General features: G+C 47.2%; 1 protein-coding gene across 1 annotated transcript in view; it reads right to left on the bottom strand.

Annotated features, from left to right (window-relative positions):
* LOC119955202 (cytidine and dCMP deaminase domain-containing protein 1-like) overlaps positions 1-6,791 on the bottom strand; it is a 127,155-nt gene extending 120,364 nt beyond the window's left edge. Inside the window, exons 1-2 of the mRNA XM_038781210.1 lie at positions 6,605-6,791; positions 6,363-6,415 (exon numbers count right to left, since the gene is read on the bottom strand). Of these exons, the coding sequence (XP_038637138.1) occupies positions 6,363-6,415; positions 6,605-6,764 (213 nt within the window). The 5' untranslated portion in view covers positions 6,765-6,791. The remainder of the gene's footprint in view (positions 1-6,362; positions 6,416-6,604) is intronic.
* Positions 6,792-27,984: the final 21,193 nt, after the last annotated feature.

Here is a 27,984-nt window from a genome sequence, read left to right as displayed (position 1 = left end):
ATCTTATGCTCCCAAATTCTTGCCTAATCGCATAATAATTACCCCTCCCCCAATTATAAACCTTGCCCTGACATATGGCCCTATCCCTCTCCATTGCAATCGTGAAAGACACCGAATTGTGGTCACTATCACCAAAGTGCTCTCCCACAAACAAATCTAACAGTTGGCCCGGTTCATTACCCAGTACCAAATCCAAATCTTGTCGGCCTTTCCACAAATTGTGTCAGGAAACCCTCCTGCACACACTGTACAAAAACTGCCCCATCCGAACTGTTCGACCTATAGAAATTCCAATCAATATTTGGAAAGTTAAAGTCACCCATGACAACTACCCCGAGACCTCCACACCTATCCATAATCTGTTTTGCAATTTCTTCCTCCACATCTCTATTACTATTTGGGGGCCTATAGAAAACTCCTAACAATGTGACCGCTCTTTTCCTATTTCTAACTTCTGCTCATATTACCTCAGTATACAGATTCCCTTCGAACTGCAGCCGTTAAACTATCCTTGATTAACAATGCAACTCCTCCACCTCTTTTACCACCTTCCCTACTCTTACTGAAACATCTATACCACGGAACTTCCAACAACCATTCCTGTCCCTGTTCTAACCATGTCTCCATAATGGCCACAACATCGTAGTCCCAAGTACCAATCCACGCTTCAAGTTCACCTACCTTATGCTTCTTGCATTGAAGTAGACACACTTCAACCCACCTTTCTGTCTGCTGGTACACTCCAGCGACCTTGATAACCTCCTCAGTACCTCACTACTCTCAACACTGGCTTCTGGACTACAGCTCATTTCCCCAGCCCCCTGACAAATTAGTTTAACCCCCCCCCCCCCCCCCCCACCCCCCTCCCCCCCCGAAGAGCAGTAGCAAATTTCCCTCCCAGGATATTGGTGCCCCTCTGGTTCAGGTGCAAACCGTCCTGTTTGTACAGGTCCCACCTTTCTCAGGGACAGGATTTATACCCATTTTGAAACAAATTGACTCATTAGTGATAGACAGCATGGTTTTGTGAAGGGGAGGTCATGCTCACTAACTTGATCGAGTTTTTTGAGGCAGTGACAAAGATGAACTAGCTCGGTCACAGAAGACAAAGGGTAGAAGTAGTAGAAGGGTGTTTTTCTGAATGGAAGGTTGTGACTAGTGGTATTCCACAGGGATCTATGCTGGGGCCCCAGTTGTTGCCCAGTACGGGCAGCACGGTAGCGTGGTGGTTAGCATAAATGCTTCACAGCTCCAGGGTCCCAGGTTCGATTCCCGGCTGGGTCACTGTCTGTGCGGAGTCTGCACGTCCTCCCCGTGGGTTTCCTCCGGGTGCTCCGGTTTCCTCCCACAGTCCAAAGATGTGCAGGTTAGGTGGATTGGCCATGCTAAATTGCCCGTAGTGTCCTAATAAAGTAAGGTTAAGGGGGGGTTATTGGGTTACGGGTATAGGGTGGATACGTGGGTTTGAGTAGGGTGATCATGGCTCGGCACAACATCGAGGGCCGAAGGGCCTGTTCTGTGCTGTACTGTTCTATGTTCTATGTTCTATGTTTGTAGTATCATGAACTATTTGAAAGAAAGTGTAGCTGGCCTGATTAGTAAGTTCGCGGAAGACACCAAGGTTGGTGGAGTGGCAGATAGTGTTGAGAATTGTCAGAGGATACAGCAGGATATAGATAGGTTGGAGACTTGGGCAAAGAAATGGCAAATGGAGTTTAATCCTGACAAGTGAGGGAATGCATTTTCGTAGGTCTAACATCGAGGGGAAATATACCGTAAATGTCAAAACTCTTAGGAATACAGAAAGTCAGAGAGATCTGGGCGTGCATGTCCACAGATCTTTGAAAGTGGCAACACAAGTGGACAAGGTAGTCAAGAAAGCATACGGAATGCTTGCCTTCGTTGGAAAGGGCATCGAGTATAAAAACTGGGAAGTATGCTACAGTTGTATAGAACCTTGGAAAATTGCACACAATTCTGGTTGCCACACTACCAGGAGGATGTTGAGTCTTTGGAGAGCGTGCAGAGGAGGTTTACCAGGATGATACCTGGTCTGGAGGGTGTTAGCTATGCGGAGAGGCTGAATAAACTCGGACTGTTTCAATTAGAATGACAGAGGTTGTGGGGTGACCTGATAGAGATCTACAAAATTATGAGGGGCATGGATAGAGTGGACGGGCAAGCACTCTTTCCCAGGGTGGAGGGGTCAGTCACCAGGGGGCATAGGTTTATGGTCCATCGGGCAATGTTTAGAAGAGATACGCAAGGCGGTTTATTGACACAGAGGGTGGTGAGTGCCTGGAACTCATTGTCAGGGGAGGTTGTGGTAACAGATACTTTTACGGTGTTCAAAAGGCATCTCGACAAATACATGGATAGGATGGGTATGGAGGGGTACGGCAAAAGGAAGTGCTGAGGGTTTTGGCCAAGGATGGTTTTGTGAGGGCCACAAAGAATCCAGCATGAGTTTGTAGAACACAAAGAAAATTTTATTTACAATAACATATACAACGGCAGCAGTAACTCCCTTGCTGTTCACTCCTCTCCAGCTGGTTCCATACTGGCTAGCTTTATTTATGCATGGACTCTTGCTAATGATGTCACCGCCCTCCCCCCCTCCCCTCCCCCATTTGGAAGCTCATACTCCCTAAGGATTGTGGGATTGCCTATAGTCCACAGCCAGTGGTAAGCAGGCAGGTTATAACATCCGTCCCTACCTCAAAGTCCAAGGAATCCACCAAAGACCCTGGCGAAGGAGGGCATCAGACTCGTTTTGCCGCCCGAGGCGCTGGATCAGGCGGTGTGTAACGAGAAGGAGAACGGCGCTTCCGTGATGGACGGCGTATCGGTTGTACATCCATGGCCCGTGGGACCAAGGACTCCCTTTCTGAGGCGTCCTGTGTCTCCATTTCGGAGTCCAAAGCCTCTGACATCTTGGCGTCCCTATCTCCACCTGTTTCTGCAATGACTTGTGCAGGCTTTGAGTGCGGAAGATCGTTAGGAATACCGTCCACTGTGTCTGGTCTCTGCAGCTGTAGAAGTGAGCTCCGGGGGCAGGGAATCTTTGGAAGAGGCAGCCTTCTGGACCAAACGTGGTCTACATGGTTGCACTGGAGACGACCCTGGGCTTGCACTTGGTAAGAGATCGGGCCCGTTCATCGAAAGATAACGGCAGGGACTCACTGGGCACCACCAGCAAAATTTCGAATGAACACCGGGTCATCAGGCACAAACTACCGAATCAGCCGATGCCAAGAAAGGCCATGTCCCTGCCATTCTTGAATGCGGCGTACTTTTGCACCAATATCCGGGAAAACCATGATAAGGTAGGTGCAAAGACTCCGGCCCATTAGGAATTCCACTGGAGTTACCCCAGTCACCGCATGTGGAGTGGTCCTATATAAAAACAAAAAACAAGCCAGTCTCGTGTCCATCGATCCGGAAGACTTGAATGTCTGCACTGCGACGCCCTCCTCCGCCAACCCATTAGAAGCCGGGTGGTATGTAGCGGTGCGGATATGGCTTATGCCAGTTATTTTCATGAACCTCGCAAACTTCTCACTTATGAAAGGAGTGCCGTTGTCCGTGACGAGCACCTCAGGGAGGCCATGTATACTGAAAGACAACTCAGCTTCTCGATTGTTGCGCCTCTTATGCATCTCTAGCCATTTAGACTGGGCATCAATTAATAGAAGGAACATGGATCCTTGAAAAGGGCCGCGAAATCCGCATGCAAGCACGCCCAAGGCCGCCCTGGCCATTCGCAGTGATGTAGGGGCACGGCCGGCGGAAGCTTCTGATGCTCCTGGCAAATGGAGCAGTTTTGGGCCACCTTCTCAATGTCGGTGTCGAGGCCTGGCCACCAGACATAACTCCGGGCCAGCATTTTGATTTCGGTCACAAGTTCATTAAACGTCTTGGTGTCCGGCGCAGTTGGGTACATATCGCTCCAAACGTATGCAGGCCGCCTGCACCTGCGCTCATTTTCGGTGATGTTGTTTGCCCAGAAATACTAACGCACCCGTTGTGCGTACTGGTTCTAACTCTCCAGCGCAGTATCAAAGACACCCAAACGTCCCTAAAGAGGAGTGGTGTAACAGAAAAAAAACTTCCAGCCTGTATCCAACAAAAATCCAGGGAGATGGTTTCAGCAGCGAAGAAAGCTATCCACTTTATCCATCGTCGCCAGTTTTGTGAGGGCCACGAAGAATCCAGCACAAATTTGTGGAACAGAAAGAAAACTTTACGTACAATAACATGTATATATACACAACAGCAGAAATCTTACAACACCAGGTTAAAGTCCAACAGGTTTGTTTCAAATCACTAGCTTTCGGAGCACCATTACACGTGAGAACACCACCCACCAGGTATGTGGTACATACTCGTGCGACTCGGCCAAAGTTGTCTACCTCATACGCTGTAGGAAAGTATGTCCTGAAGCGTGGTAAATTGGTGAGACCATGCAGACTCTGCGACAACGGATGAACATACATCGCGTGACAATCGCCAGGCAGGAATGTTCCTTTCCAGTCGGGGAACACTTCAGCAGTCAAGGGCATTCAGCCTCTGATCTCCGGGTAAGTACTCTCCAAGGCGGCTTCAGGACGCCGAGCAGAAACTTATAGCCAAGTTCCGCACACATGAGTACGGCCTCAACCGGGACCTTGGATTCATGTCACATTACATTCATCATCTGGTCTGGGCTTGCAAAATCCTACCAACTGTCCTGACTTGAGACATTTCACACCTCTTTAACCTGGGGTTACCCCTATCTCTGGATCTGTAAAACTTAATTACCTGCAAATGCTCGCATTCAGAGCATTGTCTTGCATCTTTGACTGTATATATGTTTCTGGAACATACCTCTTCATTCACCTGAGGAAGGAGTAGTGTTCCGAAAGCTAGTGATTTGAAACAAACCTGTTAGACTTTAACCTGGTGTCGTAAGACTTCTTACTGTGCTCACCCCAGTCCAACGCCGGCATCTCCACATCATATACAACAGCAGCAGTAATTTCCTTACTGCTCACTCCTCTCTAGCTGGTTCCATACTGGCCAGTTTTATTTATGCAGGGACTCTGCTAATGATTTCTCTGCCCCCTCATTGGGGAAGCTCATACTCCCAAAGGATTGTGGGATTGCTATTAGTCCCCAGCCAGTGGTAAGAAGGCAGGTTATAACAGGTGGTATCATGACCGGTACAGGCTTGGAGGGCTGAAGGGCCTGTTCCTGTGCTGTATTGTTCTTTGTTCTTTGTTCATATTTCAATAGATTTCATGACAAATGCGTTTAGCCAGGTGTTTCCCAATGCTCGCAGCGCTGAGAAACACTACACTATCTATCGGGACTCTGTTGCAATCCAGGGCCCCAGTGGGGAACCCCCTTCCGAGGCTGCACTTAGTCTGTTTCTTGCACTGAGGAGCTCCACTTGGTTGCCAGTGCCAGAGTTCCACCTTGCCCAAAGGGCAGCCACCCAGGGGCCTCCAATTCCTTGGGGTCCAGCACCAAACGGTGCTCACCCAAGGTCTCTGAGATGAAGGGGTTAGATCCTAGGGCCTCGATAGATCAGGCAAGCAGTACTTTAGAGTGAGACTAGTTTCATGCTCTAATACGCAGATTTGCCAAATACTGATCCCGCCCACAGGATTCAAATCACAAAGTCTCGAGATCGCGTTAGATCTCGTGAGGCATGGCGAGCCAGGTAGCTCCTGGGAGAGGGATCTCCCAGCATCTACTGCTGCGTCGCCATTCGGGCACACCAAACGGTAGATCTGTTGTAACTCACTGTTGTGAGTTGGTGAACATTCACTCCCTTCAATAACTATATTCTGGCTGTAAGGTATGACATCTACAAGATGCGCTGCAGAAATGTACCAAGAATCTGTCAACCTATAATCTAGCAATTTAGACGGTCAAGGGGAGCAGAGGTTGCAAGTTCGCCTCCATGTCACATTACATCCTGACTTGGAAATATATCACTGTTCCTTCTGGTTTAGCTCACTGGGCTAAATCGCTGGCTTTTAATGCAGACCAAGGCAGGCCAGCAGCACGGTTCGATTTCCATACCAGTCTCCCCGGACAGGCGGCGGAATGTGGCGACTAGGGGCTTTTCACAGTAACTTCATTGAAGCCTACTCGTGACAATAAAGCGATTTTCATTTTAATTTCATTTTTCAATCACTGGATCAGTGAGCTGGAACTTCCACAGTAATAGCACTGTGGGTGTATCTACATTACACAACCGCAATGGTAAAGAAGATGGCTCACTGAAGCCTTCTCAAGAACAATGAGGAATGAGCAGTAAAAGCTGGTCATACCAGCAATGAATAAAAAATTCCAAATATGCAGCCTTCACTTACAATGCTGTGTCTCTTGTTGTAGATTATTGCACCAACACCACGATCTGGATCATCTAGATCAGAAATGAGTGTATAAGAAACACATTCTTAGATTCTTTAACTTTTGTTTAGTTTAAATTGTTTCATGTTACTAACCACTAAAATCAACTAAAATCAGGATGAAGAAAGTAGGCACTTGGGGATCGAGCCAGAAAAGAATTTGGTGCTGACACTAACAATAGCTCTTGATATTACTAACCAACCTGATCGAGCAGCTAGCAGGAAGCACAGTTGCAACGAATGAGCCGCAAGGGCTGGAGTGAAGTCTGGGATCTCCCTGATCGTGCCATGGTTACAGTTCAGGAGTACATCATAGCAATGCAATGTGCAGTCTATCAGAGATTCCAAACACTCGTTGTCCATTCCATAATCGATTTCAGATTTTTTCCAATAACGAATCAGTTCCTTTTTCAAGCTGTCAATATGATCAGAATTCTGACATTCTTTACACTTCTGTCTGCGGGTACGTCTGCAGACCTGAGATACCACACCCTTACAGTCAATAATAGGCACATGGGGTGTTGCTATAATGCTGCTGATTCTGAATATTTGGTTCACTTCATTTGAAACTTTTTCACCCGTATCTTTATTTTCAAGACTATATTCTGGATCCTTAGGCCAGAAGATCACTGACCGAACTCCTCCTGCAATGAATGAGACAATAACAGTTCCTTAAATCGCGTAATTTAAGATTGTGTTTAATTCTTTACATATTTTTTAATTTTAACTACAAACAAATCTATTAACTTCAACTTGTTGCCCATAGTGGTAATATTCCTGGACTAATAAACCAGCCAATCAGATAATGCTCCACAGCCATTTGTTGAAATCCTACTGTGGTGGCTGGGGAAATTTGAATTCAATTAATGAAAATGAAATGAAAATGAAAATCGCTTATTGTCACAAGTAGGCTTCAATGAAGTTACTGTGAAAAGCCCCTAGTCGCCACATTCCGGTGCCTGTTCGGGGAGGAATTGAACTGTGCTGCTGGTCTGCCTTGGTCTGCTTTAAAAGCCAGTTATTTAGCCCAGCGTGCTAAACCAGCCCCTCGGCTGACCACATCCAGTTCCTTGTGCTCACTAGTCCCCTTGGTTCTCTCGTGTTTGTGGGACGATTTCTGCATCTTCCTCCGTGAAGACAGATACAGATTGTTTAGTTTCTCTGACATTTCCTTATTCCCCGTTATAAACTCTCCTGTCTCAGCCTGGAACGGATCCATATTGATCTTTGTTAATCTTTTCCTTTTCACATTCCTATAGGAGCTTTTCCAGTCGGTCTTTATGTTTCTCGTCAGTTTGATCCCATATTCTATTTTCTCTTTATCAGTTTCCTGGTCCTCCTTTGCTGAATTCTAAATCAATTCCCAATCCACAGGCGTACGGATATTTTGGCCTCTTTCTGAGTCTCTTCCTTTGATCTAATGGAATCCTTAAATGTTCTCGTTAGCCACAGTTGCATCACTTTTCCTGTGGCTTTTTGTTCCTTAAAAGAGTCTACATTTGATGCCAACATGTAGTAATACCTTAAAAATTAGTGATTGCCTGTCTATTGTCATACCTATTGTTGTAATGTCCCAATCTACCACAGACAACTTGCCTTTCAAACCTCGACAGTTTACTTTGTGAAAAACACGTGGATAAATTAAACAAAGGAACCATGTAACCACCATAGCCCATTTTCATGGCAACGTGGCATGCTTTCAGAAGTTCCAAACAGAAATGGGAACTAAATATCTTCCAACCACCCCTTTCACTATGTGATGCTCGTGAAAGTTGAAGCCAGGAATTCACAATATGGCTCAATGATCATCAGCCCACTGGAGGAAAATTTGTGAGACCAATCAGTCCAGCAGGAAGAGACCCTCCACCCATCCCTATTGATCAACTGACAAAATTAACAAAATGCAGTCCTGGATGCAATTGAGAGCAGAACAGCAGAATCCAACCTCTGTAATCAATTGTGAACTTGGTGTGTGAGAGCATGTGCAATGAAACACAAAATCTCACCCACACTGAGAGCAGATGAATGGTCTCTCCCCAGTGAGAACTTGGCGGTGTCTCCATAGTTGGGATGGATCACTGAATATCTCACCTACTCCAAGCAGGTGAACGGCCTCTCCCCAGTGTGAACTAATTAATGTAATTAATTAATAAATATGAAATAAAATGGTAGTCATGACTGCTGGATTGTAATAAAAACCCATCTGGTTGACTAATGAATAACTTCAAGGAGATTCTGGAGAAGTAGTGGAGAATTGGAAAACTGCTAATGTGACACCCATATTCAAAAAGGGAGAGAGGCAAAAAGCTTTTAATCGTAGGCCGATTAGCCTACCCTCTATTGATGGAAAATGTTGGAATTAATTATTAAGTAAGTAATAGCAGCACATTTGGAAAATCATAATGTAATCAAGCACAGTCAGCATGGCTTCATGAAAGGAAAATTGTGGCTGACTAATTTATTAGAGTTTTTCGAGGAAGTCTCAGCCTGAGCGGATAGAGGTGTTGTATTTGGAGTTCCAGAAGATATTCAGCAATGTGCCTACAAAAGGTGAAGTCATAAGATAAGAGTGCATGGTGTTGGAGGCAGCATATTGGCATGGATAGAGAATTGCCGAATGGGCACTAAACTACAAGTTGGGATAAGGGGTTCTTTTTGAGGTTGGCGACTTGTAACAAGGGAGGGGGGGGGGGGGGGGGGGGGTCCACAGGATCAGTGCTGGGATCACAACTGTTTACAATATATATTAATGACTTGGAGGAAGGAAGAAAATGTACTGCAGCCACATTTTGAGACGACACAAAAATTGGTGGTAAGACAAGTTGCAAGAGGGATACTGGAAGTTTGCAAAGAGATATTGATAGCTTGGTGACCAAAGCCAAATGGGTGATTGTAGAGAGTTGTTTTTCAAACTGGAGGCCTGTGGCCAGCGGTGTGCCTCGGGGATCGCTGCTGGGTCCACTGTCATTTGTTATTTATATTAATGATTTGGATAAGAATGTAGGAGGCATGGTTAGTAAGTTTGCAGATCACACTAAGATGGGTGGCGTAGTGGATAGTGAAGGAGGTTATAAAAGATTGCAACAGGATCTTGACCAATTGGGCAGTGGGCCGATGAATGGCAGGTGGAGTTTAATTTGGATAAATGTGAGGTGATGCATTTTGGTAGATCAAATCAGGGCAGGACCTACTCAGTTAATGGTGGGGAGTTGGGGAGAGTTACAGAACAGAAAGATCTCGGAGTACAGGTTCATAGCGCCTTGAAGGTGGAGTCGCAGGTGGACAGGATAATGAAGAAGGCATTTAGCAAGCTAGGATTTATTGGTCAGAATATTGAATACAGGAGTTGGGACATCTTGTTGAAGTTGTACAAGACATTGGTAAGATCACACATGGAATACTATGTTTAGTTCTGGTCACCCTATTATAGGAAGGATATTGTTAAAATAGAAAGAGTACAGAAAATGTATACACGGATGCTACCAGGACTTGATGGTCCGAGTTACAAGGAGAGGCTGGATAGGCTGGGACTTTTTTCTCTGGAACGTAGGGGTGATCTTATAGAGGTCCATAAAATAAGGAGGAGCATAGATAAGGTCAACATCTTTTCCTAAAAATAGAGGAGTCTGGAACTAGAGGGCATAGGTTTAAAGTGAGAGGAGAGAGATACAAAAGAGACCAGAGGGGAAATTTCCAGAGGCAGTGGTAGAGGCAGATATGATTTTGACTTTTAAAAAGCAGTTAAACAGTTACATGTGGAGGGTGGATGTAGAGGGATATGAGTCAAATGCGGACAAGTGGGACTAGCTTAGTGATAGAAACTGAGCAGCATGGACAAGCTGGACCAAAGGGCTTGTTTCCATGCTGTAAACATCTAAGTAAGTGGGCAGAAAGTTGGCAAGTGGAATATAATGTGGGAAAACAGGTGCAGCAGGTAATCAGAAAGGATAATGGAATATTGGCCCTTATTTCAGGGGAGTTGGAGTATAAGAGTCGGGAAATCTTGCTGCACCTGTACAAGGTACTGGTCAGATCACATGCGCCCCCCCAACAGCCTATCACTCACCTTACCTCATACGGGCAGGGCACTCCCAGACCTGATCCCTGGTAACAGCATGCCACCTTGGCACTGCCAGTCTAGCAACCTGGAAGTGCTCCACCAGCCTGGCAGTGCCACATGGACACCCTACCAGTGTAAGGGTGGCACCAAAGTGGCACTGCCAGGGTGGCTCAGCCAGGGTACCAGGTTGGCAGTGCCATGGTGCCCGACTGGCACCAGGAGTGCCAGGGTACCAGCGTGCCCAACAACGCAGAGGCCCCCGATCATTTGGGAGACCCTGTAGTCCTTTGCATGAAAATCTTAGGCTGGATTCTCTGTTTCTACAGCTGAGGGCCAACGCCAAAATCGGTGCCGAACCCTCACCGATTCCGGGAGCGGTGAGGGGCTAGCAGTGGCGCCGGGTAAAACACCTGGCTCCCGCATCAAAAATGGGCGGAGAGTGCAGCACAGTGGCGCAGTGGGTTAGCCCTGCTGCCTCACGGCGCCGAGGTCTCAGGTTCGATCCCGGCTCTGGGTCAAAGTCCATGTGGAGTTTGCATATTCTCCCCGTGATTGTGTGGGTTTTGCCCCCACAGCCCAAAGATGTGCAGGATAACTGGATTGGCCACACTAAATTGCCCCTTAATTGTAAAAAATGAATTGTGTACTCTAAATTTATTTTTAAATTTTCTTTTCGAAAAAACGGCCAGAGAATGGCCGGGCCCGTGGCCGTGCATGCGCACGGCGACGACCTGCAGTGGTCACGCCATACAACATGGCACCGGCCATGCGCGTACCCGACCTGCCAAATCTGGCCCCAAAGGGCATCCCCTGGTCACCCCCCACCAATCCCCCCAGCCCTCGCAGAAGTACCCCCAGCCAGCCGCATGGCTCCCGGCCACGGTCGCCACTCCGGGTTCCCACCGCTCAGAAAACCCGACAACCGTGCGGCCGGGAACTCGGACCATCAGGGGCGGAGCTTCAGGGGAGGGCCTTCCGAAGACATGCCAATGTCGTTCCAATGGTGTCTGGCACGCAATATGATGACGCCATTTCGAAGGCGAGTGGAGACACGAAAACCGGCATCAAACCGGCGCCACCCCCAATTTGGCCGTCGCAGGGGAGAGTCCCACTCCCAATTCCTCATGTCATCTCTACACTTTCTGCCACCTATCTTGAATCTATGTTCTAAAATTTTCCACTACAGGAAATGATTTCATCCTGTCCACTTTATGTCTTCCCCTCATAATTCTGTACACGTTAATTAAGTCGCCCCTCAGCCTTCTTTATTCCAAGGAAAATAACTTTGTTCGTAGCCACACTTTTCTCGCACTGGCAACACTCTTGTTAAGTGAAGTGAAAATAACTACTCACTTGAATATGTAAATTTGGGTCCCGACCTCAATCACGTTAGATCTCGCGAGGTTTGTCAAGGCTGCTAAATCTCGCAAGAAGCTTCTCGTAAGATATACTGGCCAAGGGGCTGTTTAGCACACGGCTAAATCGCTGGCTTTGAAAGCAGACCAAGTCAGGCCAGCAGTACAGTTCGATTCCCGTAACACCCTCCCCGAACAGGCGCCGGAATGTGGCGACTCGGGGCTTTTCACAGTAACTTCATTGAAGCCTACTCGTGACAATAAGCGATTTTCATTTTCATCGTGCCCCAGGACAGGAGCGGCACGGCTGATAGATCATGCCAATTATTTCATTGGAAGCAGTTCAGAGAAGGTTCACCCTCCATCCAGACACAATGGAAAGGGACTCTTCACTGTTGAGGTAGCAGTCTTTGTAGTCAGTAATCTTCCAAGGATGTGAAGTGCTGAAATTATCATTTGGTTTTGATCTTTTAATGTGTGTCTCCATCTAGAACTCTCAGTCTGTAAGGCTTCCTCTGGAAAGTTACCTTTCCCTCCACTGACCTGGGCTTTCACAGAAAATATTCTCCTCCGGTCTGTGCAATTCTACCTTGAGTCCACCAGATGGACCATCAGCCTGACTGAGTCAAACTGAAATTCTCACCATGAGAATTTACAAGAGGGTTTTCCACCCACTCTTCCTCTGGAATGCCTGGCTGCTCTTTCTGCAGATCAAGATGATCCGCGGTATGGAGGAATTGTCTTGTGAGCAAAGGTTAAATAGGTTGGGACTCATTGGAATTTAGAAGAATGAGAAGGTAATCTCATTGAAACATATAGGATTCTTAAGGGGTTTGACAGGTTAAATTGTGACAACACCCTGAGCTAGTGTGCAGTAAATTCCAGCTCCACAGGCCAGGGAGTCCCAACATAAGTGAATTAACCAATAATTTGTATATTTTCCTGAAATCTTTGGCCCTCAACTGCTCCAATGACTTACAGGCACCAGATTAACATTTTTAAAACTGATTAGAATCCATACAGTGCAGAAGGAAGCCATTTGGCCCATCTAGAGTGCACTGACCCTCCAAAGAGCACTCGACCCAACCAACCCCACCCAATTTCTGTAACCTAATCTGCACATCAAGGGGCATTTAGCACAGTCAATCCACCTAACCTGCACATGTGGACAATGGGAGGAAACCGGAGCACCCAGAGGTAACCCACGCAGACACACGGAGAATGTGCAAACTCTACACAGACAGTCACCCCCAAGGCCAGAATTAAACCCAGGTCCCTGGCGCTGTGAGGCAGTGTGATAACCACTGTGCCACTGTGCCATTTACTCATTATAAGAGAAGAATAGCTACAAGGAGAGATTGGACAGGCTGGGGTTATTTTCCTTGGAACAAGTAAGGCTGATGGGTGACTTAATTGAGGTGCACAAAATTATGAGGAGAAGAAATAGAGTGGACAAGATAAAATTGTTTCCTTTGGTGAAGAATTCTAGGTGAAGAACTAGGCGGACATAGATTCAAGATAAGTTGCAGAAGGTGTCGAGGGGACATAAAGAAGACCTTTTTTACACATAGGGTAGTGGGAGTCTGGAACTCACTGCCCGAGTTGGTGGTGGAGACAGAGACCCTAAGCTCTTTTTAAAAGTACCTGGATGTGCATCGTAAGTGCTCAAGGCTACAGGGAACCTGGGTATCCTCGGGCTGGCATGGACAAGATGGGCAGAATGGCTTATTTCTGAACTGTAACTTTTCTATGATTCTATGACAAACGTGAAATGGAAACTATAATAATCACTTGAACAACGGTCTACTAATCGACCTATTCCAAAAACCTCATCCCACCCTCCATCCAGACACAGATGAGACAGACACACAATGGAAAGGGTAGGATTGGTTCAAAATAACAGGGATAATAATGGATCCATGATTAGACTCTTCACTGCTGAGGTAGCAGTCTTTGTAGTCAGTAATCTTCCAAGGATGTGAAGTGCTGAAATTATCATTTTAATGTGTGTCTCCATCTAGAACTCTCAGTCTGTAAAGCTTCCTCTGGAAAGTTACCTTTCCCTCCACTGACCTGGGCTTTCACAGAAAATATTCTCCTCCGGTCTGTGCAATTCTACCTTGAGTCCACCAGACGGACCATCAGCCTGACTGAGTCAAACTGAAATTCTCACCATGAGAATTTACAAGAGGGTTTTCCATCCACTCTTCCTCTGGAATGCCTGGCTGCAGTTTCTGCAGATCAGTTAAGGGCAGCACGGTAGCATTGTGGATAGCACAATTGCTTCACATCTCCAGGGTCCCAAGTTCGATTTCGACTTGGGTCACTGTCTGTGTGGAGTCTGCACATCCTCCCCGTGTGTGCGTCGGTTTCCTCCGGGTACTCCGGTTTCCTCCCACAGTCCAAAGATGTGCAGCTTGGGTGGATTGGCCATGAAAAATTGCTCTTAGTGTCCAAAATTCTATGATTAACCTAGGACAAAAGTTCGGCACAACACCGCGGGCCGAAGGGCCTGTTCTGTGCTGTATTTCTCTATCTCTATCAAGATTAACTCTAGTGAAGAAAAAGTAAAAGGCCCTTTCTCAGTGGAGAGCTATCAACATTACGTCTTCACCAGCCTTCCAAACAGAGGCTAGGCTTTCACAGACCTGGCTGGGAAGAATGCTTGCAGCATTTAAATCAGGATCAAACCTTCAGATGACTGAGTCCAGACCTGCTCACTCCAGCTGAGATATCAGAGAGAAAAAATGCTCCAGCCTTCTGCTCAGCTCCTTCTCAGACCAAAACTGAAAGCAAAAATGGAACCTGTCTTCTGCTCCAAAATCTTCTGAAAAGCTCTACCAATCCCAATCAAAAACAATCAGAATGTCCCAGAGTTTCAGAAGAGGGGATCTTGGCTGCTAGTCGAATCCATCAAAATTACATCACGAGATATGCCACAGAAAACACAGCATCAAGGGATGTGCCTGAGCCATTTCAAATAGATTTCAGTGTGTGGAGGTTCAAATCAAACCCATATGTCTGTAGTTTTAAAAACAGCCAGGACAGGCATCAAAAGAAAACCAAGATCAGACAAAGATTTAAAAGAGGTTTCCTCTTATGGAAGAGTCTAGAACTAGAGGGCATAGCCTCAGAATAAAGAGATGCTAATTTAAGATTGAGATCAGGAGGGACTTCTCTCAGAGGGTTGTGAGTCTTTGCAACTCCTTGCCACAGAGAGCTGTGGGGACAGATTCCTTGTGTATATTTAAGGCAGGGATAGATAGATTCTTGATCAGTAATGGATTCAATGGTTACGGGGAAATTGCAGACAAAATGGATGTGAGGAATTTCGGATCAGCTATGATCCTATTGAATGGCGGAGCAGGCCTATTCCTATTTCTTATGGTTCTTATGGAAGGAAATTTGATATTATTACCCGCTCTGGTTATATGTGACTCCAGAACCACAGCTCTTAATGGCGTTTTGAAATGGTATAGAAAGTCACTCAGTCGTATCAAACTGCTACAGAACTCTTAAATAACGATAAGACTTGATTAACCACTTGAAATTGACCTCGGCATTGAAAATAGCCACAGCTGATTCTGCCCAATCAGACTTAAAAAATTAATTAATATCAGGTCAGAATTCAGGAAGTTCCCAAATAATTGCACAGTATTCGGAAAAATTTGCAACTCCTTAAATATTGAAGCCTGCATACCGCAAGGCCGGAACCTTTCTAACAGCATTGTGGGGGTATATATCACATGGACTGTAACGGTTCAGGTGGCAGCTCAGAATTACTGACTCAAAATAAATAAGACATGGGTAATAAATGCTGGCTAGGCCAGCAACTCTCCAGGATTTTGTCTCAGTGACAAAAGGAATGCTGTTATGTTTCCACGTCACAGTACAATAGATGAGAAATTTGTGGAGTGTCTACAGGATGGTTTTCTAGACCAGTATGTTGAGGAACCAACAAGGGAACAGGCCATCTCGGGCTGGGTGTTGTGCAATGAGAAAGGATTAGTTGGGAATCTAATTGTGAGAGAACCCTTGGGGATGAATGACCGTAACATGGTTGACTTCTTTATCAAGATGTATAGTGAGTGATCATGGGGGATGACTTTAATACGGTTCTGGACCCGAGGTTGGAACGGTCGAGTGCAAGGTCGGGGAAGCTATCAACAATGGCAAAGGAACTGCAGGGGTTCATGGAGCGCATGGGAGGGGTGGATCCGTGGAGATTTGAGAGACCAAGGAGCAGGGAATATTCATTCTACTCCCATGTACATAAGGCATACTCCAGGATAGATTTCTTCGTGCTAGATAAAACACTGTTAGCAGGGGTTGAGGACACTGAGTACTCAGCAATTGTGGTCTCAGATCATGCACGACACTGGATAGACCTACGGGCAGACACGGGAATGTCCCAGCGCCCACAGTGGAGACTATATACAGGGCTGTTAGAGGATGAGGAGATCTGTGAGCAAGTGAGAGAGGCCATTCGGGGGTACATAAAGATCAATGACATGGGAGAGACTGCAGCTGGGTGGTCTGGGAGGCACTGAAAGTGGTCATTAGAGGGGAATGTATTTTGATTTGAGCCCACAGGGATAAAACTGAACGGGCGGAGATGGACAGGTTGGTAGGAGAAATCTTACAGGTGGACAGGAGATATTCGGAGTCTCCAAATGAGGAGCTCCTGAAGGAGCGTCAGAGACTTCAAATGAAGTTTGGGCTCCTTTCCACAGGAAAGGCGGAGGTTCAGCTGAGGAGGGTAAAAGGGGCAATATATGAACATGGGGAGAAATCTAGAAGGATGCTGGCGCATCAGCTGAAGAAACAGGAGGCGGCGAGAGAAATTGGGAAAATAAAGTATTTGAGGGGGAAGACGGTGACGGACCCTGGGGTGGTGAATGAAGTGTTCCGGGAATTTTATAGCCAGCTATACGAGTCGGAACCCCCGGTTGGGGAGGAGGGCATGAATCAATTCCTGGGGAGGCTAGAGTTCCCGAAGATAAATTAGGAGCTGGTGGAGGCCCTGGGGCAGCCCGACTGGGCTTGGAGAGGTGATAGATAGACTGGGGGAGATTCAATCGGGTAAAGCCCTGGGACCTGATGGATTCCCAGTGGAATTTTATAAGATGTTCTCTGGGTTACTGGGGCCGATCCTGGTTTAGGCTTTCAACGAGTCCAAGGAGCTGGGAACATTCCCCCTAACGTTATCACAGGCATCAATTTCTCTAATCCTGAAGCGTGACAAGGATCCGGAAAGCTGTGGATCGTACAGGCCAATCTCCCTCTTGAATGTAGATGCCAAATTAATGGCGCAGGTCCTGGCCACTCGAATAGAGGATTGTGTCCCGGAGATAATTGGGGAGGATCAGACGGGATTTGTAAAGGGCAGGCACCTGACCTCCAACATTAGATGGCTTCTTAATGTAATTATGATGCCAGCAGAGGGGCGCGAGGCTGTGGTGGTAGTTGCCATGGATGTGGAGAAGGCATTCGACCAAGTGGAGTGGAAGTATCTATGGGATATTTTCGGCAGGTTTGGGCAGGGATTTGTGGAGTGAGTCCGGCTACTGTACCAGGCCCCGGTGCCAAATGTAAGAACTAACCGAGTTCGGTCAGAATACTTTAGTCTTTGTTGGGGGACAAGGCAAGGATGCCCACTCTCCCTATTACTGTTTGCCATAGTCATAGAACCCTTAGCAATGGCTCTGAGAGCAGCGAATACCTGGAGGGGAATAGTGAGGGGGGGGGGGGGGGGGGGTGTAACCCAGGGTCTCTCTCTCTATGCGGACGATTTGCTGCTTTATATCACGGACCCGGTTGGGGGGGGGGGGGGGGGGGGGGGGGGGATGACCGAAATCATGGAGGTATTAGGAGAATTTGGGTGATTTTCAGGCTACAAGTTAAATATGGGAAAGAGTGAGATGTTCGTTATTCAGGCACGGGGGCAGGAAAGGAGGCTGAAGGAGCTTCCCTTTAAAGTCATTGGGAAGAGTTTTAGGTACTGGGGATACAAGTGGCCAAGGATTGGGGGCAGCTTCACAAGTTAAATTTGGGCAAAGCAGCAGAGAATAGATTTTTGTAGATGGAACATGCTCCCACTGTCGCTGGCAGGGAGTGTTCAGACGGTGAAGATGACGGTCCTTCCGAGACTGCTTTTCTTTTTTCAGTGTCTCATGAATTTTGTCCCAAAGGCTTTTTTCAGAAGTATGAATGTGACGATATAGAGGTTTATATGGGTGGGTAAAACCCCGAGAGTAAAGAGGACACTCCTGGAACGGGCCCGCGGGGAAGGGGAATTGGCTGTCCCGAGCTTTATTAACTGTTACTGGGCTGCCAACATATCGATGGTCAGGAAGTGGGTTGTGGGGGAGGGGTCGGTTGGGAGCAGATGGAGGCAGCATCCTGCAAAGGTACGAGTCTGGAGGCTTTACTGACGGCACCCCTGCCGTTCTCGCCGCTCGGTACTCCACAAGTCCTGTGGGGGTGGCAGCCCTGAGGGTGTGGGGACAATGGAGGCAGCATATGAGACTGGAGGGGGCGTCAATGTGGTCACCGATCTGTGACAATCACCGGTTTGTCCCAGGGTGGCTGGGTGGGAGCTTTAAGGTTATGACAGCGGGCAGGGATTGAGAGGTTTGGGGATCTATTCATCCAGGAGGGCTTTCCGACCTTGGAGACATTAGAGGAGGAGTTTGATTTGCCGGGTGGGAACAGGTTTCGGTATCTTCAAGTGCGGGACAGGTCCCAAGCTTTCCGCACCTACCCCTGACGGGACTACAGAATAAAGTGCTGTCAAAAACAGGAGTTGGAGGTGGGAAGGTTTCGGACATATATAGGAATTGTTAGAGTGGGAAGGAGCCCCTATCAGAGAGGTGAAGAGGAAGTGGTGGAGGAGCTAGGAGGGGAGCTGGAAACTGAACTGTGGAAAAAAGTCTTGCAAAAGGTAAAGGCATCCTCATCCTGTGCTAAACATAGCTTGATTCAGTTCAAGGTAGTCCACAGGGCTCACATGCAGTAACTCGGGTGCGTAGGTTCTTCGAGGAGGTGGAGGACAGATGTGGGCGGTGTGGGGGTAGCCCAGCCAACCATGTTCATATGTTTTGGGCATGCCCTAAACTGAGGGAATTCTGGCAGGGATTTGCAGATTATGCCGGAATTCCTAGAAGATAGGGTAACTCTGAGTCCGGAATTAGCAATATTTGGGGTGTCGAAAGATCTGGGGGCAAAGGGAGGGAGGGAGGCCGATATCCTGGCCTTCTCCTCCCTGGTGGCCCGGAGACGGATCTTGCTGAGATGGAGGGACTCGGAGCCCCCAAAATCAGGAGTTAGGGTCAGCGATATGGTAGAGTTTCTCAGTCTGGAGAAAATCAAGTTCGCTCTAAGAGGATCAATACAAGGATTCGCCCAGAGTTGGCAGTCGTTCATCGATTTCTTGAACAAAAACGTAACATCAGCAGTAAGGAGGAAAGGGAAAAAGGAGGGGGGAAGGAAATCAGGAGGCATGGTAATGTTAAATAAGAACATAAGAACTAGGAGCAGGAGTAGGCCATCTGGCCCCTCGAGCCTGCTCCGCCATTCAATGAGATCATGGCTGATCTTTTGTGGACTCAGCTCCACTTTCCAGCCCGAACACCATAACCCTTAATCCCTTTATTCTTCAAAAAACTATCTATCTTTACCTTAAAAACATGTAATGAAGGAGCCTCAACTGCTTCACTGGGCAAGGAATTCCATAGATTCACAACCCTTTGGGTGAAGAAGTTCCTCCTAAACTCAGTCCTAAATCTACTTCCCCTTATTTTGAGGCTATGTCTCCTAGTTCTGCTTTCACCCGCCAGTGGAAACAACCTGCCCGCATCTATCCTATCTATTCCCTTCATAATTTTAAATGTTTCTGTAAGATCCCCCTCAACCTTCTAAATTCCAACGAGTACAGTCCCAGTCTACTCAACCTCTCCTCATAATCCAACCCCTTCAGCTCTGGGATTAACCTAGTGAATCTCCTCTGCACACCCTCCAGTGTCAGTATGTCCTTTCTCAAGTAAGGAGACCAAAACTGAACACAATACTCCAGATGTGGCCTCACTAACACCTTATACAATTGCAACATAACCTCCCTAGTCTTAAACTCCATCCCTCTAGCAATGAAGGCCAAAATTCCATTTGCCTTCTTAATCACCTGTTGCACCTGTAAACCAACTTTCTGTGACTCATGCACTAGCACACCCAGGTCTCTCTGCACAGCGGCATGCTTTAATATTTTATCGTTTAAATAATAATCCCATTTGCTGTTATGCCTACCAAAATGGATAACCTCACATTTGTCAACATTGTATTCCATCTGCCAGACCCTAGCCCATTCACTTAACCTATCCAAATCCCTCTGCAGACTTCCAGTATCCTCTGCACTTTTCGCTTTACCACTCATCTTAGTGTCATCTGCAAACTTGGACACATTGCTCTTGGTCCCCAACTCCAAATCATCTATGTAAATTGTGAACAATTGTGGGCCCAACACGGATCCCTGAGGGACACCACTAGCTACTGATTGCCAACCAGAGAAACACCCATTAATCACCACTCTTTGCTTTCTGTTAATTAACCAATCCTCTATCCATGCTACTACTTTACCCTTAATGCCATGAATCTTTATCTTATGCAGCAACCTTTTGTGTGGCACCTTGTCAAAGGCTTTCTGGAAATCCAGATATACCACATCCATTGGCTCCCCATTATCTACTGCACTGGTAATGTCCTCAAAAAATTCCACTAAATTAGTTAGGCATGACCTATGAACCCATGCTGCGTCTGCCCAATGGGACAATTTCTATCCAGGACAGGGAATTTAGTATACAGGTAATTGGGGATAGGGCAGGAGAATTGGGGTACGTGGTTTATTGTTTGTTGTCATTTTAGGAGGTATTTTGTGCGTCGACCCCCGCAGTTGTTTTAGAAATGTCAATATGTTAAATTGTGAAAATTACAAATGCTTCATTAAAATATTTTCTAAAAAAAAAAGATGTATCGTAAGTTAGCTGATTCTGAGACCAAGGTTGTGAACCTCAATAAAGGTACCTATGGTGGTACGAGGCATGAATTAGCTATTACAGACTGGGATACATGACTGAAAGGAAGGACAGCGGACAGGCAATAGCAGGCATTCAAGGAACGAATAGGTGACCTCCAAAAGTTATTTATTCCTATTTGGCGCAAGAGTAGAAAGGGAACTGAGAACAAACCATGGCTACAAGGGAAATTAGAGACAGTATTAGATTCAAAGAAGATGCATACAAATCTGCAAGAAAAATCAATAGACCGCAGGACTGGGAACAGTTTAAAATTCAGCAAATACAGACCAAGGGGTTGATTAAGAAGGGGAAAATACAATTTGAAAGTAAACTAGCAGGGAACATAAAAACTGACTGTAAATGTTTCTATGGGTATAAAGAGAAAAAGATTGATAAAAAAACTAATATATGGTGCCTTACAGTCAGAAGGGCCGCGATTCTCCGCCCCCCACGACGGGTCGGAGAATAGCGGTAGGGCCTTCCCGACATTTTTCCCGCCCTCCCGCTATTCTCCCTCTCCCCCCCCCCCCCCCCACGCCCGCCCCCCGACACGAATCGCTGCTCGCCGTTTTTTTACAGAGAGCAGCGATTCTTCCCTAGCCGATGGGCCGATTTCCCAGGCCTTTACGGCCGTTTTCACGAACGATAACACACCTGCTCTCACCGTTCGTGAAAATGGCCGCAAAGTGCCGTTCTGGGGAACCATGGCACCGATTGGCACAGCCGCGCATTCTTTGTTCCTCCGCCGCCCCGCTGGATCAGTCCGCGGGTGAGCTGAGGGGCATACCGGCCCGCGCATGCGCGGGTTTCACGCATATGCGCAATGACTTCATCCGCGCATGCGCGGGTTGGAGCCGTGCAATCCGCGCATGCGCGGCTGACGTCATCGTGCGCGTCAGCCGCCGTTAACTTTGGCGCGCGGGCTTAGCGAATTTCGCTAAGCCTGCGATGCCGAGGTTCACGGAGCCCTGCTGCTAGCCCCGACCACGGAATCGGGTCCCGGAGGGGGGCGCGGAGGCTGCCGTGAAACACGGCCGGTTTCATGGCAGCCTTCACAACTCTCCGCATTTGCGGAGAATCGCGCCCGGGGGAATTTGTAACAGAGAACAAAGAAATGGCTGAGGAACTAAATTCGTACTTTGCTTCTGTCTTCACAATGCAAGACATGAGTAACGTAACGGAAGTTCTGACAAACACAAGTTTTAGTGAGGAGCTGAAGAAAAATTTGTATTTGTAAATAAATGGTTTTGGGGCCATTAATGGGATTGAAAGCGGACAAATCTCTGGGTCCTGATAATCTTCATCCCAGAGTACTTAATGAAGTGGCCCTGGAAATAGTACAACGAAGAAAGAGAACAAAGAATAACAAAGAACAATACAGCACAGGAACTTGCCCTTCTCGAAGCCTGTACCGGTCATGATACCACCTTTGGACAAAACTCTCAGCACTCCTTTGTGCCAGATCCCTCTTTATCCATCCTATCCATGTATTTGTCGAGATGCCTTTTGAAAGCTATTAATGTATCTGCTTCCACAAGCTCCCCTGGCAGCACATTCCAGGTACTCACCACGCTATGAGCAAAGAAAACCTGCTTTGCACATCTCTTCTAAACTTTGCCCCACGGACCTTAAACCTATGCCCCTAGTGACTGACACCTCCATCCTGAACATAGAACATTACAGCGCAGTACAGGCCCTTCGGCTCTCGATGTTGCGCCGACCTGTGAAACCCCTCTAAAGTCCCTCTACACTATTCCCTTATCGTCCATATGCCTATCCATTGACCATTTAAATGCGTTTAGTGTTGGCGAGTCCACTACTGTTGCAGGCAGGGCATTCCATGGCCCCACTACACTCTGAGTAAAGAATCTACCTCTGACATCTGTCCTATATCTATCTCCCCTCAATTTAAAGCTATGTCCTCTTGTGCTGGACATCACTATCCGAGGAAAAAGGCACTCAATGTCCTTCCTATCTAATCCTCTGATCATCTTGTATGCCTCAATTAAGTCCCCTCTTAACCTTCTTCTCTCTAACGAAAACAGCCTCAAGTCCCTCAGCCTTTCCTTGTAAGATCTTCCCTCCATACCAGGCAACATCCTTGTAAATCTCCTCTGTACCCTTTCCAATGCTTCCACATCCTTCCTATAATGCGGCGACCAGAACTGCACGCAATACTCCAAATGCGGCCGCAAGAGATTTGTACAACTGCAACATGACCTCAGGGCTCCAAAACTCAATTCCTCTACCAATAAAAGCTAACACACCGTACGCCTTCTTAACAACCCTCTCAACCTGGGTGGCAACTTTCAGGGATCTATGGACATGGACGCCGAACCTCTCTGCTCATCCACACTACCAAGAATCTTACCATTAGCCCAGTACTCTGTCTTCCTGTTATTCCTTCCAAAATGAATCACCTCACACTTTTCTGCATTAAACTCCATTTGCCACCTGTCAGCCCAGCTCTGCAGCTTATCTATGTCCCTCTGTAACTTGTAACATCCTTCTGCACTGTCCACAACTCCACCGACTTTCGTGTCATCTGCAAATTTACTCACCCATCCTTCTACGCCCTCCTCCAGGTCATTTATAAAAATGACAAACAGCAGCGGCCCCAAAACAGATCCTTGTGGTACACCACAAGTAACTGGACACCAGTCCGAACATTTCCCATCAACCACCACCCTTTGTCCTGTTCCAGCTAGCCAATTTCTGATCCAAACTGCTAAATCACCCTGAATCCCATGCCTCTGTATTTTCTGCAATAGCCTACCGTGGGGAACCTTATCAAACGCTTTACCAAAATCCATATACACCACATCAACTGCTTTACCCTCATCCACCTGTTTGGTCACCTTCTCGAAGAACTCAATAAGGTTTGTGAGGCACGACCTACCCTTCACAAAACCATGTTGACTATCTCTAATCAAATTATTCCTTTCCAGATGATTATACATCCTATCTCTTATAAACCTTTCCAAGACTTTGCCCACAACAGAAGTAAGGCTCACTGGTCTATAGTTACCGGGGTTATCTCTACTCCCCTTCTTGAACAAGGGGACAACATTTGCTATCCTCCAGTCTTCTGGCACTATTCCTGAAGACAAAGGTGACTTAAAGATCAAAGCCAAAGGCTCAGCAATCTCCTCCCTAGCTTCCCAGAGAATCCTAGGATGAATCCCATCCTGCCCAGGGGACTTATCCATTTTAACATTTTCCAGAATCGCTAACACCTCCTCCTTATGTACCACAAGCCCTTCTAGTCTAGTAGCCTGTATCTCAGTATTATAGAACATAGAACATAGAACAGTACAGCACAGAACAGGCCCTTCGGCCCTCAATGTTGTGCCGAACAATGATCACCCTACTCAAACCCACGTATCCACCCTATACCCGTAACCCAACAACCCCCTTTTACTTTTTAGGACACTACGGGCAATTTAGCATAGCCAATCCACCTAACCCGCACATCTTTGGACTGTGGGAGGAAACCGGAGCACCCGGAGGAAACCCACGCACACACGGGGAGGACGTGCACACTCCGCACAGACAGTGACCCAGCCGGGAATCGAACCTGGGACCCTGGAGCTGTGAAGCATTTATGCTAACCACCATGCTACCGTGTTGCCCGGTATTCTCCTCTCCTATCTCCTCGGACTCCACGCACAACTTCCCAGTACTGTCCTTGACTGGCCCTACTCTTACCCTAGTCATTCTTTTATTCCTGACAGATCTATAGAAAGCTTTAGGGTTATCCTTGATCCTACCTGCCAAAGACTTCTCATGTCCCCTCCTGGCTCTTCTTAGCTCTCTCTTTAGAGCCTTCCTAGCTAACTTGTAACTCTCAAGCGCCCTAACTGAACCATCATGTCGCATCATTACATAAGCCTCCTCCTTCTCGACCACTTCCTCCCTGCCTAACAGGGACATACTTATCAAGAACACGCAGTAGCTGTTCCTTGAATATGCTCCACATTTCCATTGTGCCCATCCCCTGCAGTTTTCCTCTCCAGCCGATGCATCCTAAGTCTTGCCTCATTGCATCATAATAGCCTTTCCCCCAGATATGAAAAATGAAAAATGAAAATCGCTTATTGTCACGAGTAGGCTTCAATTAAGTCACTGTGAAAAGCACCTAGTCGCCTCATTCCGGCACCTGTCCGGGGAGGCTGGTACGGGAATCGAATCATGCTGCTGGCCTGTTTGGTCTGCTTTAAAGCCAGCGATTTAGCCCAGTGAGATAAACCAGCCCCTAATATGATATAACTCTTGCCCTGCGGTATATACTTATCATTTTCCATCACTAAAGTAAACGTAATTGAATTGTGGTCATTATCACCAAAGTGATAAGTGGAGGAAGTGGTCGAGCGAGGGCCCCATGGTTTACTAAAGCAGTTGAAACACTTGTCAAGAGGAAGAAGGAGGCTTATGTAATGATGCGACATGATGCTCACCTACCTCTAAATCTGACACCCGTCCTGGTTCATTACCCAGTACCAAATCCAATACGGCCTCGCCTCTCGTTGGCCAATCTACACACTGCGTCAGGAAACCGTCCTGCACACATTGGACAAAAATGGACCTATCTAAAGCACTCGAACTACAGTGTTTCCAGTCAATATTTGGAAAGTTAAAGTCCCCCATAACAACTACCCTATTACTTTCGCTCCTATCCAGAATCATCTTTGCAATCCTTTCCTCTACATCTCTGGAACTTTTCGGAGGCCTATAGAAAACCCCTAACAGGGTGACCTCTCCTTTCCTGTTTCTAAACACAGCCCATACTACCTCAGTGTTCGAGTCCTCATCAAATGTCCTCTCAGCCACCATAATACTGTCCTTGACTAACAATGCCACCCCTCCCCCTCTCTTACCACCTTCCCTGAGCTTTCTGAAATATCTAAACACCGGCACCTGCAACAACCATTCCTCTCCCTGCTCTATCCATGTCTCCGAAATGGCCACAACATCGAAGTCCCAGGTACCATCCCATGCCGCAAGTTCACCCACCTTATTCCTGATGCTCCTGGCATTGAAGTAGACACACTTGAAACCACCTTCCTTCCTGCCGGTACACTCCTGCAACTTTGAAACCTTACTCATTACCTCTCTACTCTCAACCTCTTGTGTACTGGAGCTACAATTCAGGTTCCCAATCCCCTGCTGAACTAGTTTAAACCCTCCCGAAGAGCATTAGCAAACTTCCCCCCCCAGGATATTAGTACCCCTCTGGTCCAGGTGTAGGCCATCCCATTTGTCGAGGTCCCACCTACCCCAGAATGAGCCCCAATTGTCCAGGAATCTGAAACCCCCCCCTCCTGCACCATCCCTGCAGCCACGTGTTCAACTGCTCTCTCTCCCTATTCCTCGACTCGCTAGCACGTGGCACAGGTAACAACCCAGAGATAATAACTCTGTTTGTCCTGGATCTAAGTTTCCACCCTAGCTCCCTGGATTCCTGCCTTACATCCGAATCCCTTTTCCTACCTATGTCGTTGGTACCTATGTGGACCACGACTTGGGGCTGCTCCCCCTCCTCCTTAAGGATCCCAAAAACACGATCCGAGACATAGCGGACTCTGGCATCTGGCAGGCAACACAACAACCACGAGTCTCTCTCGTTCCCACAGAATCTCCTATCTATCCCCTAACTATGGAGTCTCCAATGACTAATGTTCTTCTCCTCTCCTCCCTTCCCTTCTGAGCAACAGGGACAGACTCTGTGCCAGAGACCTGTACCCCATGGCTGACCCCTGGTAAGTCTCTCTCTCTTACCCCCCCCCCAAAAAAAACAGTATCCAAAGCGGTATACCTGTTACTAAGAGGAATGACCACATGGGGGTCCCTGTACTGACTGCTTCCCCCCAGCCCCTCTCACCGTCACCCATCTATCTTTATCCTTTGGCGTAACTACCTCCCTGAAGCTTCTATCTATGACCACCTCTGCCTCCCGAATGATCCAAAGTTCATCCAGCTCCAGCTCCAGTTCCCTAACACGGTTTCTGAGGAGCAGAAGTTGGGTGCACTTCCCACAGGTGAAATCAGCAGGGACACTGACGGCGTCCCTCACCTGAAACATTCTGCAGGAGGAGCATTGTACTGCCTTCCCTGCCATCCCCTCTAGATAAAAACAAGAAAAAGAAAGGAAGAGCTTACCTGATATTCCCTCAACCCCTTAGGTTAGAGGAGGTGGAATGGTGGAAAATACTACAAGTGTAGTGTCTCGGGTTTAGCAACCGCCCAACTTATATACAGGTACTCACCTTCTCGACAGACCCCTGCTCCCGCCGAAAGTCCGGAGGCCGCTCCCGCTGAAAAGTAAGAAAATTTAAAGGCACACACTCAACTTCCCGTAGGCCCCTGCTCCCTCCGAAAATCCGGAGGCCGCTCCCGCTGGAAAATTAGCGAATTTAAAGGCACACACTCACCTTTCCGACAGGCCCCTGCTCCCGCCGAAAATCCGGAGGCCGCTCCCGCTGAAAAGCAAGTGAGTTTAAAGGCACACACTCACCTTCCCGACAGGCCACTGCTCCCGCCAAAAATCCGGAGCCCGCCGAAAATCCTGGGAAAGAATGCCTGCCCATCCACTCAATCCATGCCTCTCATAATCTTGTAGACCTCTATACCAGGTCACCCCTTAACCTCTACCGTTCCAATGAAAACAGTCCAAGTCTATTCAGCCTCTCCACATAGCTAACACCCTCCAGACCAGGCAACATCCTGGTAAAACTCCTCTACACCCTCGTCAAAGCCTTCCAGTAGTGGGGCGGCCAGAATTGTGCACAATGGTCCAAGTTCAGCCTTAGTACTGTAGGTTCTATACAGCTGTAGCATGACTTGCCAATTTTATACTCTAGATTTATATACTTATTTTTTATACAAACAACAATACAGCACAGGAACAGGCCCTTCAGGCAGTGGTTGTTGCTTGAGTAGTAATCTAGAGACCCAGGGTAATGCTCTGGGGACCTGGGTTTGCAACCCACCATGGCAGCTGGTGAAATTTAAATTCAATGTTTTTAAATCTGGAATGAGTTCAAAGCTGAATGATGGCCTTGAAAACCATTGTCAATTGTCATAAAAATCCATCTGGTTCA

This window comes from Scyliorhinus canicula, chromosome 20, assembly GCF_902713615.1.
Source record: "Scyliorhinus canicula chromosome 20, sScyCan1.1, whole genome shotgun sequence".
Classification (NCBI taxonomy): Eukaryota; Metazoa; Chordata; class Chondrichthyes; order Carcharhiniformes; family Scyliorhinidae; genus Scyliorhinus; species Scyliorhinus canicula.
The sequence above is the reverse complement of the archived record's forward strand: the minus strand, read 5'-3'. Positions and strand labels throughout refer to the sequence as shown.